Source organism: Nycticebus coucang, chromosome 8, assembly GCF_027406575.1.
Source record: "Nycticebus coucang isolate mNycCou1 chromosome 8, mNycCou1.pri, whole genome shotgun sequence".
NCBI classification, from domain to species: Eukaryota; Metazoa; Chordata; class Mammalia; order Primates; family Lorisidae; genus Nycticebus; species Nycticebus coucang.
Genome location: NC_069787.1, coordinates 73797916 through 73816566, shown reverse-complemented (window position 1 = coordinate 73816566; position 18651 = coordinate 73797916). Strand labels below are relative to the sequence as shown.

The 18651-nt window shown below is 36.2% G+C and overlaps 1 protein-coding gene across 10 annotated transcripts in view; it reads right to left on the bottom strand.

Moving 5' to 3' along the window:
* RBMS3 (RNA binding motif single stranded interacting protein 3) overlaps positions 1 to 18651 on the bottom strand; it is a 793177-nt gene that overhangs the window by 179626 nt on the left and 594900 nt on the right. For all 10 annotated transcript variants that reach the window (XM_053599626.1, XM_053599630.1, XM_053599631.1 and 7 more), the window contains exon 7: positions 1116 to 1222. In XM_053599626.1, coding sequence (XP_053455601.1) covers positions 1116 to 1222 — 107 coding nt within the window. The remainder of the gene's footprint in view (positions 1 to 1115; positions 1223 to 18651) is intronic.

Here is an 18651-nt window from a genome sequence, read left to right as displayed (position 1 = left end):
GTAATCAATTCCCAAGTGGCACTGGATCCATTAGCTTGCTTGTCTACCACTTTGTATTAAGAAGGTACCCCATTTTCCCGAAAATAAGACATCCTCCGAAAATAAGACCTACTTACAGGAAAGATAAGACGTCCCCTGAAAATAAGACCTAGCGCATCTTTGGGAGCAAACCTTAATATAAGACACTGTCTTATTTTCGGGGAAACAGGGTAGGTAAATTGATAGTTAATTATTGAATGTTTTCCTTTGTCTTGTTAAATGTGCGCAATTGTCTTATCTATATATCAACACTTCTCCCTCCTTTGGACCAACATAAAATATCATGTTTTATATTGATATATACATAACTAAAACATATCAATACATTAATGAACATATAGGCATGTGGATCAAAACACATACATGTATAAATAGATCATCTCCCTGGCAGGCTAAAAAGCCAATCTAAAGTTTTGCTTGCTAATTTTCTTTTTTTTTTTTTTTTTTTTGTAGAGACAGGGTCTCACTTTATGGCCCTTGGTAGAGTGCCGTGGCCTCACACAGCTCACAGCAACCTCCAACTCCTGGGCTTAAGCGATTCTCTTGCCTCAGCCTCCCGAGTAGCTGGGACTACAGGCGCCCGCCACAACGCCCGGCTATTTTTTGGTTGCAGTTCAGCCGGGGCCGGGTTTGAACCCGCCACCCTCGGTATATGGGGCCGGCGCCCTACCGACTGAGCCACAGGCGCCGCCCTTGCTTGCTAATTTTCAAAGTATAAACATTCAATTCTCCCTATTTATTTTACCAAAAATATTTTCTTAAGCACTCATATCCTCATTTTACAACTATTAAACAATTACAGCCCAATTCTTTGTGGGTAAGTCTTTCACTGAGTTCCCTTTAGGTTCAAGTTAGGTAAAGATGTACTGTAGTGCAAAACTGAAGTTAATTTTGAAGTCCTTTACTTCTCCTGTAATTTCATCCTGAACTCACTAACACTGGGCTGCTCACTTGCCCCTTCGAAGTCATTTGGTTTTTCAGGGGACCTAATTCATGGCATCAAATGTCTGCCTTGCCACCATTCTGAGGGACCTCTGCTGCCAAATTTCTGAGCAAAAGTTGTCAATCAGACTCACCTCTCCTTCCCTGGGCCAAGGCCGCCCGTTCTGGGTATATTTGCTTTGATTCTGTCGCTTCTTTTGTCCTCCATCAGCAAATTTGCACAGTAAAGGCTCACTGGGGGCTGGGAAGATAAGAAACCAACTCTGTATTAGCAAATCCCCCTTAAAAATAAAGTGATTATTTGAATCACAGTAGTGCTTTGTAATGAATATCTTTTGAAGTGAAGTCCTGCTCCTGGAGAGATACTTGGCCCTCTTTTAGTCTCAATTCTGTTGGCTGCAGTTCTAACTAACTGGGCTTCAAAAAAGTACTGGCAGACCATAAAAGAACATAGCAAACATTGTTGAAAAAATAATCTGTTGAAGCAGTATGGGAACTCGCCTTAGAAGTAAAGAGACAGGCATCAACCCTTCTAGTTATGATAGAAACAAACTCAAAATTAATACTTATGTGTGGGTAAGTATTTCTTGCCCAGTGCAACTGTGTTCCCACTGTAGAAACTGTAGGATTCCATTTTGGAAAGTGATGCTTAGGAGCTTCTTTTTAAAAAGAGAGATATTTTGCTAATAGCAATCAAATTAGCTTTGTGTTTTCATTAATCCTCTGCAGTTTCAAAGAAGTTGATACTCCACCCAACCCTTTCCCTCCAATTAACCAGTAAAATCCAGACAGCATCCTGGGGAGAACAATTATTAGCATGTTGAGCAAACCCACATGATGAAATATAGCTAAAGGATATGGCTAGAACTCAAGAATCACAAACTGTTTGTGGTGTGTTGCACATGACTTATGTAAATTTATTTCCTAAGAGAAAGTAAACAGAAGTGTCACAGAACTCCTCTCTCAACAATGGCATGGCAAAAGGACAATCTTCTGAACCCCAACAGGGCAAGAATTGCTCTGTGAGCAGTGATGTTCCCTTACACATCCCTATTTGACTAGTAAATTGCTGCTTGTTATTACCGCAAATATATTTTTGTGTGAATGAATAAACAGGAAGCCATATTGGCCTGACAGGCTTGGTCAACACATTAATATGGCTGGGACAGTTAACATTTTAGTTTATTTGCTTCAATAAATGAAATATTCATTTGTTAGTTTACAGCCTGAAAATAAATACCCCCACTCTCATCAGTCTGCTGAGAAAATATGTTCTGCTAAAGCTTAATGATATTCCTGGCCCTATTTCTTTAGCCCTCTCTGTGCCTTGGCCTTTGTTATGCAATTTTGAGGAACCCTCTCACTTTGACTCTCAGCCTGACCCCAAGCAAATCACTTTGGCCAGTGGGATGTTAGCAAATGAGACATAAGCAGAAGTGCTTGAAATGGGTTTAACTGCTGAGGCTTGCTTCTTTTGCCCTTTTGCATGGCTGTGTGAACATGCCCAGGCTAGCTTGCTGGAGGGTAAGATGAAAATGGAGATGCGTTGTTCCTCTGATCCCAGCCAAGTCTATAGTAGATCATCGCATGGCCAACTACCAAGACAGGTGAGTGAGCTAACCTGCAGGTGACCACAGGAAAATGTGGACCCTCCAGTGCTAGAAATCAAGTCTAGCACACAAAGGTGTGAGCTAAAGAAGCCTTTACTGTTTCATGACATTAAGATTTTATAATTGACTTGTGGCATTATTGTCATAATAGATAACTGGCGCAGTTTTCTCCACTATCCACTTTTCCCCATTCCTACGTCTAGCTGGATTGTGTGCATTTATTCATCTGGATAAAGCTAGAAATTATCATGGAATTCCATGATTGTTTCCAAAGTCAATCGTGGAAAAGAGTATTTGGAAATCATTTGGCTCTGTGGGAAAGACATGAAGTTTGTCTAATTTTCTCAGCTTACTCTTTATTAGCAGATCTCCTTTCATCAGTTTCAGAGAAAATGGCTCAAAGAGACAGGGGTCACTGCTGACCAAAAGAAATTAAAAAATAAAAGGTCATTTTTGTACTGTGCAGAGTACGCAGCTCTGTGTATAGAGGGCACCCAACAAATGCCATTGCCTAAAGGAACACAGATGCTTTGCAACTGATCCCTATGAGGAGCCTCTGATTTGGGTGACTTCAGTGATTTTGGTGAGGACTCAAAAATCACACAAGAGAGAGACTGCATCATGGAATATCTGTAGAAAGTCACCACTGCCTTTATGTAAGAAGTAGTATAAATTCTTCATACGGAAAACCTAAAGGTTAAATGCAATCACTGATTCTCAATATTCTATGGTTAAGAAAATTCCCTGTGAGATTTTAAAACTATTTATGTAATATGTAAAAATCATTTTTCTCTATAAAGTATTTTGCTTCTTGCCATTTTGAAGATTCGTGATATGCCCATTAAAATGGAGTGGTCACGAAAACATGCCAGTTCATTACTGGCAGTAGTACAGTTTCTCACAAAAGGGAAACAAATCTAGAAGCACATTATATTTACTGCTATAAAGAAATTCGTTACTTTTTTTTTTTTTTGAGACAGAGTCTCAAGTTGTCACCCTGGGTAGAATGCCATGGCATCACAGCTTACAGCAACTTCCAACACAGGCTCCAGCAAACCTCTTGCCTCAGTTTTTCTATTTTTAGTAGAGATAGGGTCTCGCTTTTGCTCAGCCTGGTCTCAAACTTGTGAGCTCAAGCAATCCACCCACCTCAGCCTCCCAGAGTGCTAGGATTACAGATGTGAGCCACCACGCCCAGCCCTGGTTCCCATTTTTTGTGGGGAGAGGTGTTGGCCTTGTATGCTAAATACATGCACACAGTTTTGTTTGTTTTAAGAAGTGTGTTGAGTCAGTTGATGTACTGTAAACTGCACATATGCACACGATACAATGCATAAGTGTTGGCATGTGTATACACCCATGTGATCATCACTATTCTCAAGATAATGAACATAGTCATCACCTTTAAAAGTCAGAGGCTTCTTTCCAATCAAAGGTAGTTATCTTTTTTTTTTTTTTTAAGGGGATCATTATGCAAGGAAAGAATTTATTTCAGTATTTGGTACTAATAATTGACTAAAATTTTTCAAGCAGTACCATTTTACATAGAGCATTGTGCTTAACCTTCTCTACAACTATATAAGGCAATTCATATTTCCCCCATTTTACAAAGGAAGGAAATGACATATAGCATGGTTAAGTGGCTCATCCCAGGTCATGAACCTACAATTTAAAACCAGGTAGCATTAAACCACTAAGTACTATTGTGTCAATTCTCAATTACAATGATTTGCTAAGCATCATCCCTGAGGAAGAAAAAGCCTTGCACTGTGTCTAAATAAGCTGGCATTGGCTCATACATAGGACCTTTCCTTGCGTCCAGGTCTACGTTTCCATGTCCCGTAGACAGGGCCTGCAGGGTCATCATGGTCCAATACATCATGAGAGAGAAAGAGCGTCATCTGGGGTGTCCATCACACATGGGTGGGCAATCATGTTGCCTCTCCCTTCTTTGCTCAGTCCCAATTCCAGTTTTTCTTTAAACTCATAAGGCTTCTATTAGTAAAATTATGTTATATTTGTATTTTAAAAAAGACCTAACTTACTTATTTTGTTTCTAAAATCTTTTCCGATCGTTTCTAGAGTTTTATTCTGCCTTATAGCTACAACAACATAGTGACCACTTGTTGCAGAGAACAGAACCAGAAAATCCTGGGTTCCTTTTCCAGGTTGTAAAGGTAATAATCCTTCTTCAAATTATTTAAATTCTACCTTTTACACTTCTTGAATAATGGCTTTTATGAGTCCTACTTTCTACGCTCTGAAGCAGGGTCCTCTGGTAATGATCTTCTAAGGTACAATGAAGGGGTGGGAGCATGTGACCGTCTACATGTAGCTCCTTAAATACAGCCTTTTGATTAAATCCAAATTTTACAGAATAAATTATAGATTTGCTTTAAAAATAAAAAGTATTAATACAAATAAACAAAAATGCTTTAATAACATAATCTTATTAAAATAGAAGGCAACAAGTTCCCCATCTCCAACATGGTATCAATCTGTTTCCAGGGTTGAAGTCCAGTTTTCTAAATTACAAAGTATAAGATTCTTTTTTTCTTTTTCTGAAAAGAAAAAAATTTTCTGGTGACTAATTTTTCTCATGTATAAGATGAAGATAATAATATTGGTGCTAAAATTGATGCATGTGTATGGCTCAAAAGAGTGTATTGTACATAAGTAAATACTAAATCCATTTAGCTTAACAATTATCATTGGTTTGCGGGCGGCGCCTGTGGCTCAAGAAGTAGGGCGCCGGTCCCATATGCCAGAGGTGGTGGGTTCAAACCAGCCCCGGCCAAAAAACAAAAACAAACAAACAAACAAAAAAAGACAAAATATCATTGGTTTGCATCTCTTGTAGCCACTGTCCAGTCATCAGCTGTGAAGCTTGATCACTTGTCAGTGGAGAGCATTCAGAGGGGCTTTATTATCCTCAATTCTGTTCCATTTTTAATTCCCTGGAGGTTTCATCAATATAACTCACAACTACACTCCAAGAAAAGTGGAAAGAAGATATGTTAATGGAGAAGATCTGAGTTTTTAAAAATAGTTCCTATTTGACTATAGCTTGTCATTGGGACATCTGGCCACTTCAGCACTAGGTTTCTATTCTGAGTCATTAGCAGCATTTGGCTTTCATTACCTCATGGGGATGATGGAAGTCATATTATTCTTATTTGTATTAACCTGCAGTTGCTCACAATGAATGCTTCATTTTCCTTTCTTTCTTTCTTTTTTGTTTCTAATTATTATTACTATTATTTTGGGAGGATGGGGTCTTGACATGAGGTTTGACAATGAAGTTCATAAACTCATCGTAGAATAAGTGCTGCACACCTCATTGCTGGAGGTCATTTCGGTCACTTCGAGTATCCCTCCTGGGAAGCTATGCAACAACACCAGCACTTGGCGTACCCTTTGAAGCACTTTTGGAATTCTTTTTCTGGAATGGCCAACAGAACTCTCATCTTATCACCCTTGATGTCCTGAATGTCACCAAAATGTCTTCCTTTCAATATTTCCTTTATCTTTGGGTAAAGAAAAGAGTCATTTGGGGCTAGATTGGGTCATTAGGGTGGGTACTCCAAAACAGTTTTTTGTTTACTAGCTAAGGTGTCTGTCAGAGTCAGTGCCATTTGAGCTAGTGCACTGTTGTGATCCAAGACTCGTGAGAAGGCCAAAGTTCAGGTGATTTTCACCTAACTTTTCCACACAGGATGCTAAGCACTTCCGAATGTAAACTTGGTTAACTGTTCATTCAGTTGGTAAAAATTCAGAATGAATAATCAATCCCTCTGGTATCAAAGAATGTTAGCAGCATTGTTTTGACTCTTGCTTGGGACTGACAGAACACTTTTGGCCATGGAGAATTGGCTGACTTCCACTGTGCATGTTGATGCTTTGTTTCAGGACTGCATTGGTACACTCGTGTTTCATCACCCGTGATAACATTAGCTTGCCTCTCCAAAGGACTTGGCAAACTTTGACTCTCCTTCACTTTTGTTCCTTGGTGAGCTTCTTCAGGACCATTTTTGCATGTTCCTTTCTCATGCCAAGATTATCTGTTAAGATTTTCCTGTTTCTCTATGGATATTTACCTGGTCTGATATGCTTCTCATAGTCAGCCAATGATTTTGATGCAAAAAATTCAATGAATTTTTACAAAGTTTTCATTAGTTCTGCTGATTACTGGCCCCTTAACCTCTCTTCATCAGTGACACATTCTCTCCCCTCAGAAAAATGTTTAACTCATTTGTATCTGCCCTTTTTTTCATGGCCTTATGCCCGTATACTTGAACTAACATGTCCCTGATTTTGTTTTCACTCTTGCCAAGTTTAACAAGAAATTTAACGTTTGCTCATTGCTCTAATTCAAGCTTTGACATTCTCACAGTGGGACACAAAATCATGCAACAATAATGAATGCCACTTAGCAAGACATGACCACACATTGACACAAACACAGGTGTGAGATACTAATATACCAAGGTTATGAAAACTTACCAAGTCGTTTGTATAGTTCTGCCAAAGTAAGCACACAGTGGCAAGTTCATAAATTTAATTGCCAACCCAGGCAGGGCGTGAACCCCCTGCCTCAAGTGATCCTTCCACGTCGGCCTCCCAAAGGAGTGAGTCACTGCACCTGGCCTTATGCATCTTTTCTTAATATCACCCTTGAAAATTCATTTCTAGGGTTCTATTCTTTTAATGTATATAGTAAAACATTGTAGCCCTACCTGTAGTTTCATTATAATTATCTTAAATAATAGAGTAACATCAGATATTTCAATTTAGTGATGTTAACAAATATTAATAAATCATTACCAATATCCATAGCCTAATAGCTTATGAAAATCCTCAGCTTTCAGGTTGGCTAACATTTGAGACCTTTAAGAAAGTATAAAATTTACAAAGAAAAATTTACAAGTACAACTCAGTTGAAAGTTAAGAAAGTCTTACCTTATGACTTTTTAGATTTACTTTAGTGTTAAAAATAACTCTTTGAAAATTCTCTTTAAAATGGAAAACATTAAGGTGGGTTTAAATCCAAAATCTCAGTCTATATATTTGATCCTTGGCAGGCTAGAATATGGTTATTTGGCAATATTTGTTTCAGGGATACTTAACACTAATTTTTTTTTTACATCCAGGAGTTCAAGATTCCAATTAGCTATGATCATGCCATTGCACTGTAGCCTGAGTGACAGAGCAAGATTCTTTCTCAAAATACAAATAAAACAGATGTATGTCCATAATATTATCCTCAAATTCTAGGAGTCGAATTCTAATACTTCCAAAATATTTCATTGACAGTAGTAGGGAGAATATTAGCAAATTAGGTAAATTGAAATTCGTATAATTTTCTAGTTATCAGGAGGTTCCCAACTGGTTATGAGATAAAATTCTAATTCCTTGAAGAGTGGATAAGGATTTGTCCCCTTAGTCACATCTTTATCAGTATCCTCCCACCTCTGAATGGTTTACAGTACCCTTATCTCTAGATGTGGTTCCTACACACACACACTCTCTCTCTCTCTCTGGTGAGCTGAAGAAGCCCTTGTAGGCTCTATCCTAGCTTACAACTCAGAGTGAAATTATCTACTCACATCTTGAATGTTGTTTCTGTTTGTGTTCAATAAGTCCTTTGATATGACCAATTACTTTCCAAGGTTTGAGAGTAGAAGTAATTATAGTAGATATGGGAGTGAAGCCTGGTGTGTGCTTGTATGTTTTTAACAGCATTTTGTACTTAGGTGTACTGTAATAACATATAAACGTGATGCTACTCACAGCAACATCACTGGATCAGCAGCAATGAGGTCACTACCTGAGAGCTTGTTTAGAAATGCAGAATCTTGGACCCCACCCTAGACCCACTGAATAAACATCTGTATTTTAAGCAGATCCCAAGGGCATTTGTGTGCTTCTCAAACCCATGTTTGAAGGAGGAATACATGCTAGATGTTCAACATGAAATCCTCCGAATAATGAGATGATTTCAGCACTACAGAAATATTACATTACCTACAATTTCCTTATTGCAGGATTATGGTGTAAATTAATTTTGTTTAGTCTCTTTTAACAGTAGTTAAAATAGAGACTAAATGAAGAAGAAGTGAGATGCTGTTATATGCCACAGATTGTAACGTGTTGGAAGACATTATGGCCTATAATGCAAATGGGGAGTATTTAAAATATAATTATAAGAGTGCATGGCAATAAAGTCGCACAGTAATTATGAAGGAGTAATTACTGTTTGCTTGCTTAGTGGAGTATTTCTTGTCTTCCAAACTTTGTATTAAACATGAAACATCCAATGTGTAAACTGATAGGAAGATATGATGGCTTACAGGATTTGCTGTTTTAAGCAAACAAACAAAAGACCAACAAAGATTTTGCTTAGCAAAATTAAAGTAATTTATTTATTTTGGTTTAAAACATGAAATACTTTAAGTTTGATGAGCCACTAAAAATGGTCTTCTGTGGTATATTCATGAGTGCATATTAGCATCTAATCTATTTCAATAGCAGAATTCCCACTTTCCCTTACAGAAGTTGAACATCCTTTTTTTATTTTTAGCATTCAGTATGTTTAAATTCCTGCAGTGTTTGTGTTGGATTATGGTGGTGTTTTTCAATATATCTTTATTACCATAGTCACTAGTCTGGTGATTTAAATATTTAATTTAAAAGTTCCTCACCTCAGATAGATTATAAGTCTTACTTGAGAAAAAAAAAATTAATAAAAGTAGGGTGGAAGGACCTGCATGGACAAGATAAGCTAATGACAAAAGCAGCTTAGTAGAGGTGAGTTTATAGGAATAAGATAGGAATTTAACAAAAGAATTCTGTGAACTGTAAGTTAAAATGTGATAAAATTGTAAGCCGGGAACATTTTGTTCTAAAAAAATTGTGTGGATTTATATTAGTTTTCAACTTAAAAAAAAAATCTCAAAATTATTCCTAAGATATTCAGGGTGACTTGCACATTAAAAAGCTGTTGATATTAATGTATGAAAAATGATAATAATCAAAGGATAATAATAAAACTCAAACATTTTTAACATCATCACTCTTTTTCTTAAACTCAAATCTATTCAATACCTGATATGTACTGGTACCACTCTGGACTTTTTTTTTTTTTTTTTTTAAGACAGAGTCTCAAGCTGTCACCCGGGTAGAGTGCCATGGCATCATAGCTCACAGCAACCTCAAACTCTGGGGCTTAAGCGATTCTCTTGCCTCAGCCTCCCAAACTCTTGGGCTTAAGCAATTCTTTTTCCTTAGTCTCTCAAGTAGCTGGGACTACAGGTGCCCACCACAAGGCCTGGCTGTTTTTTGGTTGTAGTTGTCATTGTTATTTGGCAGGCCAGGGCTGGATTCGAACCCACCAGCTCCAGTGTATGTGGCTGGAGCCCTAGCTGCTGAGCTACAGGCCCCAAACCACACTATGGACTATTCACCTAGCAAAGTGGTCACAGTACAGAGTGAAAGAAAACCAACTAAAAGGAAAATTTTATTAGACTACCATGGCGGCTGTAACAGAGATATAGACAGGCATTTGGAGAGCAAAGAATAGATGTCAACTTCCAGCCACAGTCGTAGAACATTCTTAAACTTAGAAATCACCTCTAATATCACACAGAATTTTAGAACTTAAAAGTCCACATGTGCGTGCACCTGTGAACACCACATTCCATCCCAGGTCAACTACCAAATCATGACCAAGCTCATGGAGAACTAATTAACAGTTACCTGGTCCCAATAAAAACAGGTTTTCATCAAACATTTGTTGAGTGAAATTACAAATTAATGAGACGGATACAATAATAAGATGTAGTTGAAATGCTTTTCAAACATGTGGGGCCATGCAGACCCAAAGTTGAGAAGTGACAGCCTCACAGCAACGAATTAGAACTCCCTTCCACACTTGCTCTAATTCTCCAAAATCATTACGCTTCCTGACCTGACCAGGATCCTGACCAGGATCCCTCATTTCCTTTGGGCTGGAGACTGAAGTAGTTTGTATTGATTTGAGACAAAGAATAATTATGTAATAATACCAGAAATAAATATATTTGAAGCTAACTGTATGTTGGAACTTGTGTCTTTATTCTTCCTTGAGTCCAAAATATTATTTTTTGTTATGTCCTGTAACCTTTCACAGACAAAAGCCTAGGATATGTCTGAAAATGTTTTGTTAGAAAATGTTCATTTCTCTCTCCCACATATGCCCTATACATAGCATATTATGCATGTAAGTGTGTGTATATGTGTATATGTGTATGTATTTCTAGATGTAGGGTTTTTTATTTAGTCAATAAGGAAAATGAAAATAAAGAAAGAATGAATGACCAGCTTATTTGTAGTAATTGGTGGCAAAGTTACCACCAGAACCCTGTTCTTTTGATTCTAAGTCAATGTTTTCTCCAACTTCTTACTTTCTTCTTTCTTTACCCATAGAAGTAAAAGAAATTAAATTTTAAGCAGTTCCCATTGACTTCATTATTTTGGAATGGGGCAAAAAGATAGAATATTCATTAACATATGATTACAGTGGTTCTCCATCCACAGGATAGACTTAGAACTGAAAACTAAGTGATCAGTGAGATCTCCTAAGATGATTTATGGTTCCCCTCTCATGATGGTTTAACAGAATAAGCAAATCCTGGGGATCATATCATAAGTGTCAGACACATGTTCACCCCTATCATTCAGGCCAAAATTGGCAAAAGAACATAAACCCCGAAAGGGAAAATAAATAAAACGTTAATAGCACATTTCAAAAAAAGTAATTTGTGTATACATTTCCAATTTTATCCATCAGTAATATGCTTATATTTAATTTTGTCTACAATTCTCTACTATATAATATTGCTTTACAAAAAGGAAAATGACCCCACAGTGATGACAAAAACAGACAACAGCTGATTGCCTAGAAATAACACAGAGAGAAAAATTATATCATGGCCTAAATAATGATCTCACAATGACCTGTTTTAAGAATTAAAACACCATCAATTAAAAAAATTGTAATAATTCTCTGATAATCCTTTTCCTTGAAAGGAGAAATCAAGCCCCATTAGGGGAATAATACAATGCTATTGCTTCAAACAGAGAAAGTAACATTTCAAGTAAATGGGACATGAAGTATTTGCTAGCAAACTTGGGTTCATTTTATTGGGAAAATAATAAAAATAGTGTGAGTCCTGAACAAAGGCAATGTTTTGATGCCAAGAACTTGAAAAATACCAGCGCTTCAAGAAGCATGACTTGACTAACCTAAATACAGACTAGGAAATCTCATGTTGTGGGAAAGGAAAGCATCAAGAAAAAATTTTCTAAGATGAAGAATCATTAAAATTAGGAAATTTTTATTTATTGACCAAGATGAGTCATCTCTGATCAGGCCTCCTTCCTTTCTCCTTGTTTCTACAACTCCATGCTTGTGTCTGGGAGAGCTCTTTGCATACCGCACTTCATATTTATAGATTATTATTATATAGACTGTATGTAAGATGTTATTTTTATTAAAAAGAGGTACAAAAAAAACTATAGCTAATAGAGCTATTACATTACAGGGCAGATACCTCTTTGATATTAAAAATAAATAAGTACATAAAAGGAGTATGTATAGAATTAGTAAATTCCAACCATGCAAACAAAATTAAAAAGTCAAAGACCTCTTTTCAACTGCTCTCCCATTTTTATAATTCTTTCCAGAAAAAGATATAAATATATATCTTCTAGTTCATCTATATAATTCTCCTATTTTGTTAGTTCCAAAGAGGGCAATATTGCTTCGCGTATTTGTTTACTGGTTTACTTTAATTAAATATGAAGAGCTTTCTATATTAGCACGCATCATCCTTTTGAAATATTGCTTAGTATTGTACCATAATATATGATGTATCATAATTTATAAATGTTCATCAATAGGAGATGAGCTAAATCTCATTAAATTCATGATGCATGAATTCTCCACTACTCTGAGATTGATTATTGCAGTCAGTCAGGAGCTAAGACCTATTTACTTTTGCCTAACATTACCCCAATGGTCTTACAAAGTGGCCAAGGATAATGTAAATTTCATTATCTGTTGATCAAATTATTAAATAATAGACAGATAAAATAACTTCATCATATCATTTCTACAATAAAATTTTAAGTAGTTGGAGAGTAGGGACACCATCTTTTTTTCTTTTAAAAGAGCATAGAGTTCCAAAATTACTATGCATAAATAAAACTAGCCAGCCTACTGAACAAAGGAAAAAAAAAAACACATACACACAAGAAAGAATTCCAAGTCCTAATTCCAGGTACAACCCTAATTTCAGGTGGACATCATTTTAACTGACCTGGGAGAAAACAAATGGAGAGGAAAGATAGGGAGGAATCTTATAATGAAAAAACAACAGGATTGTTTTTAGTACACTATCTACTTAATGATCTTCCACCAAGGAAATGAAAACGTATGTACCCCCAATCTAAACTCAAACTCAGGTTGAGAAAACATGTCTAAATTTTCCTCATGCTGTTTCTAAGCATATATTTCCTGTGCTAGGGGCTGAAAGAATTCCCTTGATGCAGTGAACTGAGTTAGTAGAAATAAATACAATTCCAATTTCAAAGTAAAAGCTATCTATTACAACATAGCTATCAGTTAACAAGGCTAGAGGCATAAGCTAGGAGAACCTCACCTTCAGTAGGTGAGGGATTTATAAGGGCAATGACTTGAGGTGAATTTTTCTAATTCAAGAATCAAAGTACCGAAATTGTGACAATTTGAAGAGTGCTCTTAGATAAGTCAATCACTACTCAATACACTATAAATTTAACCCAAGTCCTAGAAACTGAGTTTTTCAAAGAGGTATTAAAGACCATTCAGTACTATAAACATCTATGGATAAATCAATCTAAGGAATTATTAAAAAAATAAATATATTGACAGCCTCCTCAAATAGGTGTAGTGTAAAAATAATGCACATAAATGACTCTAAAATACAGTATCCACCTGTTTTTGCTACAGAAACAGGGGCATAAAATAACTTAGGGCTAGACTATCCCAAGGAAAGGTTAAGTGACTATCCAAAAATCCATTTTGTTTTAGATAAGTACCAAATTCGTCCATTGGAAATGAACATTAAATGTATTTTATATTCCAATTGTCCACAGTTGTTTCTAAAATGCAAATTTTATGTTAATCCCCCACATGTTCACTTGTAGGATAAAGTCCAAACACTTTAATGTAAGAGTTCACTCAACATTATGAGCTAAATATATGAATCTCTATTTCTCCTTACGGAACTAAAAAAGAGTGAGACCTTTTAAACCTTTCCAGATTTGCTTACACTGCTCCTTCCATCTGGACTGGTCCTTCTTTTCCTACTTAATCACTTTCCTAAAATCCTTTCTGACCTCTTTTCCCATTCCCCCAATTCCATCAAAATACTTATTATTGGAAGAGCAGAGAGGGAAGGAGGGAGGGGGCTGGGGCCTTGATGTGTGCCACACTTTTGGGGGGCAAGAGGGACTTTACCTAGCAAATGCAATCACTGTAACCTGGTTTATTGTACCCTCAATGAATCCCCAACAATAAAAAAATACTTATTATTAATTAATTTTTGACATATTCATTCCAATTATTTATTCACCCTTGCCTGGAATTCAATTAAGATGCGTTTGAAGCATGGTGTTACATATCAGGTCTTACGCTACCCATGAAAGACGAAGCATAAAAAGGACACAGTTCTAGCCCTTAGGAATATTCTTTCTGATAGCAAAGCAGACCTTAAAGAATTTTTTTTTAATTAGAAGTCAATTCCATTTTCAATTTCTTCCATTACACGTCTACCATATAGAAATTCAAGATGGCGTCTGTAAAACATCTAGCTCACTCATTTATTTATGTGCCTTTCTCTACAATTTAAATGCTTCTTGAGGGTAGGATCTCTGAATTGTTCATCAGTGTATTCCCCAAGAACAATGAACTTCCTAGAATGTAGTAGATTATGCACACACACACATTTTAGCAAGTTTACTTATTTTTCTTCCAAGGACAGAAGACGCCTTGAAAACTTTCCTATGGCTTGACAACAGCAGAGCACCCCCCACCTCAGCTCTGCTGAGTAAGTCAACACTGCACTTAATTCAGCCATGTAAAACACCTCTGCACAAAGAGGCTCTCAAATTTCATAACAGTACATTTAATGTTTAATAAAACTGTCAGGACCTATAGTAGGCACTGGAAATCTTTCATGTATTATCTAAAGATTATTGCAAATTTGGGTAGTCATGTATTGGGCATATTCTAAATACAGCAATTACAGTTTGTCAATATGTCCATTTTTACTTAAAAATAGTCATGATCCAAAAAGTAAACATTTCATATTAAACATAGCTTGTGTTTCTTGAGCATATGATTATTAGATATAAAATATGTATAAATGGTCACTCTTAACCACCTGGGAATCTGTGAAAGTCTCCCTAAAGGAAAAAGTCATTTGATGTAGTTCTCACAAACTGAGGGTAGTTGAGGGTATGATATAGATGATCCTTTTGCTGATAATGCATTTTGTTTCCACATTTTAGTTCTACCACAGTAAAAACTCAGACCAGCCACTTAACATTCTTGGAACTTATTTATAAATTGGGACTTCCCCCTAATTTGCAGAATTATATGACTTCATGTTGAGCACTTAATTCCAAATCAAGTACATAGTAATGAGTAGTGAATACTTGTTGAATGAATGAAAGCTTGGGAGTAATCTGTGCTATTATGTCTGATGGGCAGGAGAGTAACTTTTATAAACCATAGAAACACACAAAGCAAATGTTAGGTATTATTAATATTGGGGGGAACATAGAAAATGTATTACTTTTAGGGTCAATTTCCTGGAACCATACCTCTTATTTTATTCCCACCATAGGAATAGTACAGTCAATTGAAAATAGACCTAAAACTCTGCAGATATCACAGTGATGCATTTCAGAATTGATGAGAGTTCCAAGGCTCTCTTTTAGACTGCAAAACCTGAAGTGGTAAGAAGGAGAGCTTTCTTTGTATACGGATTATGATCTGTTGTACCAGGGCTGACTTTGTGAAAGGACCTAAACCTGCTACCTTACCATAGAACACTCTGCTTTGTTTCACCCTTGTAGAAAAGCCCCTGAGAGATGCTGTCAGCATCCCAGGTATTCTAAAGGGCAAAGTACAACCATTCTTTATTTTTTTCATTTTGGATGCTCTCAAAGAAAGTTGGCTAACAACCGAGCCAACACCTGTCTTCCTTTTTCTATGACCATGAAATGAAATGATTCTCCTGCCAGAGTTGGTGAGTGGTTCCTGTTTTAGTCTCGGACATATCACGTTGTGCTATTTTACTTGGCCAACGTCCTGAGGCCTTCAGAGGACTGGAGTCTTTTGAAGGTGGCTCAAATCTAGAATGGATCACCTGGTTCCTGACATGAGAAGTTGGTTCTGAGAAAATTGGTTGTAGACGAACAGGAGAGAAAACCTACTACCTTTTCTCAAAATACAATGAGAACAGATGCATTAGAATATGCTCCTGCTTGGTATATATAACAATAGTGAGAAATAAGATGCAATTCAAGATCTGATATGGATTGTAAATTCTCAAAAAAAGACAAGCTTTTGTAAAGTGAATTAAATAGTAACTGATTTTAAAATGAACCTTCTTATGTATTTGATGTTGCACTAGATGTTTTTTTCTTATATAGATTTATTCTCTTTCATTCTTTTTTGTTGTTGTTGTTAAATCATACCTGTGTACAATAATGTAATCATGAGGTACAAGGTGTTGGTTTTATATACAGTCTGAAATATTTTCATTGAACTGGTTAACAGCCTTCATGGCATTTTCTTAATTATTGTGTTCAACTTTTATATTCTACATTTAGTGAATTTCACCTGTACCCGTACTAGATGTTTTAATGCACTCACATTTATTTCCTCAAAACAATTTTTTTGGGGTTGAAACCCATTTTGAGATGAAAAACTTAATATCAGAGAGTTTAGGTGAATTGAATAAGTACCACGGTTAGTAAGTGTTTGACCAGGATTGAGTCCCAGGTTTTAGATAATCCATAGTTGATCCCTTACTGCTTCTTATATAAAATTGTTTTCTTAAAAAAAAAAATTGTTTTCTTTACTTACCACAATTTTAAATGGCTTCAGCTTTTCTCAGAAAGCAAAGAACATTTATTTATTCAAAAATTATTTATTGAACACTTACTATGTTCCAGGCATTTTTCTATATCCCATGGAACTAGGCTACTAAACACTGTAGTCATGGTGATTCTATCACAGTAAGAGGAGACAGCCAAGAGACAAGTAACTATACAAATCATCCTTCAAACAATTGTGAAGTGCTGAAAAAATTAGTCAAGGTAATTAATGTAAGGGGTAGAGAGTGGCAGGCAAGGGGATAATAGTTTAAATTCAGTAATCTGGAAAGATCTCAGCAAAGATTTACATAAAAGGACAAAGCAAACTTTGAAGATGTGTGAAAGGAAAGTATCACAAACAGGGATGAAAGTGTGGAACCCTAAGGAAGAAGAAAGAGATGATGGGAAAAGAGACCATAGAACTGCTTTTGTGCCAGAATAAAAAGAACCTCTGGAGGCTATCTAGGTGCCTGAGGAGGAAGGTCCAACTCAAGGGATGAGATCTAAATTTCAAGATCTATCTGTTCCTAATTAAGTAGAGATACTTCCATTGTCAATCCTAAGAATTTTTATTTTATTTATCTGTAAAGATGACAGTTCTCTAAGTTTTCATATTTAACTGATGGTGTTGAAAGAGAGACTATCTAAGCCTCTTCATTCTAAGAATCAATGAAAGTCATCCTTATTCCCTGTGGCTCCCAATTCCCCGGTGACAATGGAGAGCCAGGTAGAAACTTCTTTCATTTACACCCAAAGGAATTCAGAAGGGTACTAATAATGTAATTTCCAAGGAACTAGACTTTCAATAGAATAAAGGATAACAGTAGAAAAGCAGAGATTCCTTTGTGGGTATTCAGTTTGTACCTTTATAAACATTAACCAAGTGGATAGCATATTTTCTTGGTGAACAATTATGTAACCTAAATAAAGATGACCTCCATCATGGTCTAGCCACAGCATGGTGTCAAGTGTAAAGACAAACAATTATGAAACATTAAAAAACCGTTCAATCTACCCCTGTAGTTTAAAGAAACAAAGGAAAAAAAAAATAGCAGGAAGATCCTGTCTCTCTGTGTCTTTTTCACTTTCTCTGCACGTCACATCTGCCCCAGGATTACTTCTCAGTCTTCCCAGAATCCTGTCTTTGTAGTCTCATCCCTGGTCCTCTTGGATTGAGTCCTTTCCTTCCAAAAGGAAATATTTCCAGTTTGCCCCAGCTCCTTCTGAATTTGCATCTCTGTCTATTATTTTTATCAAAAGTAACCAAAACAAGGAGCTATAAAATATTCTTTGGAAGGCAGAAGATGAATAAGGTTGCAAATATTCAGGCATTCATAATTTTCTTCGTAAAAAAATTGGTATGTTTACTGATTATTCCTCCAGTGTCTGAGCTCCTTCTTCTAAATCCCTACTTGAAATAAAATCAAGGAATTTTCTCCTACATAGGTAAGATTTATTCTCATTGACCATTGTCATTACAATGGTCATCAAAATGGAAGTGCATTGTCGAATGGTAAGAGAATTTGCAGCATTATCTGATTAATTCAAATACCGTAGTTGGTAAAACAGTCCTTCAATTGACTTGCTTTTAAAGTGTGAAATACACACAGGTACACACATACACGTATTCCTTTGGTGGAGGGGTGGAAGTAATTCTAAGAGTTGTGTATATATGCAAGAGAATTTTCAAAAAAGGAGTACGTTTCAGTGTAGTTTTTGCATTATCTATTTATACCTACATTATTAGATAAAAGATTATTGAGGTATCTAAGAGGCTGCAAATACATTAACAAACACAGTAATATCTCTTATGATTTTCTAATCAAATAAAAGTGGTTCCAATTATACTCTCAGGAGTAAATTCTAGCACTTA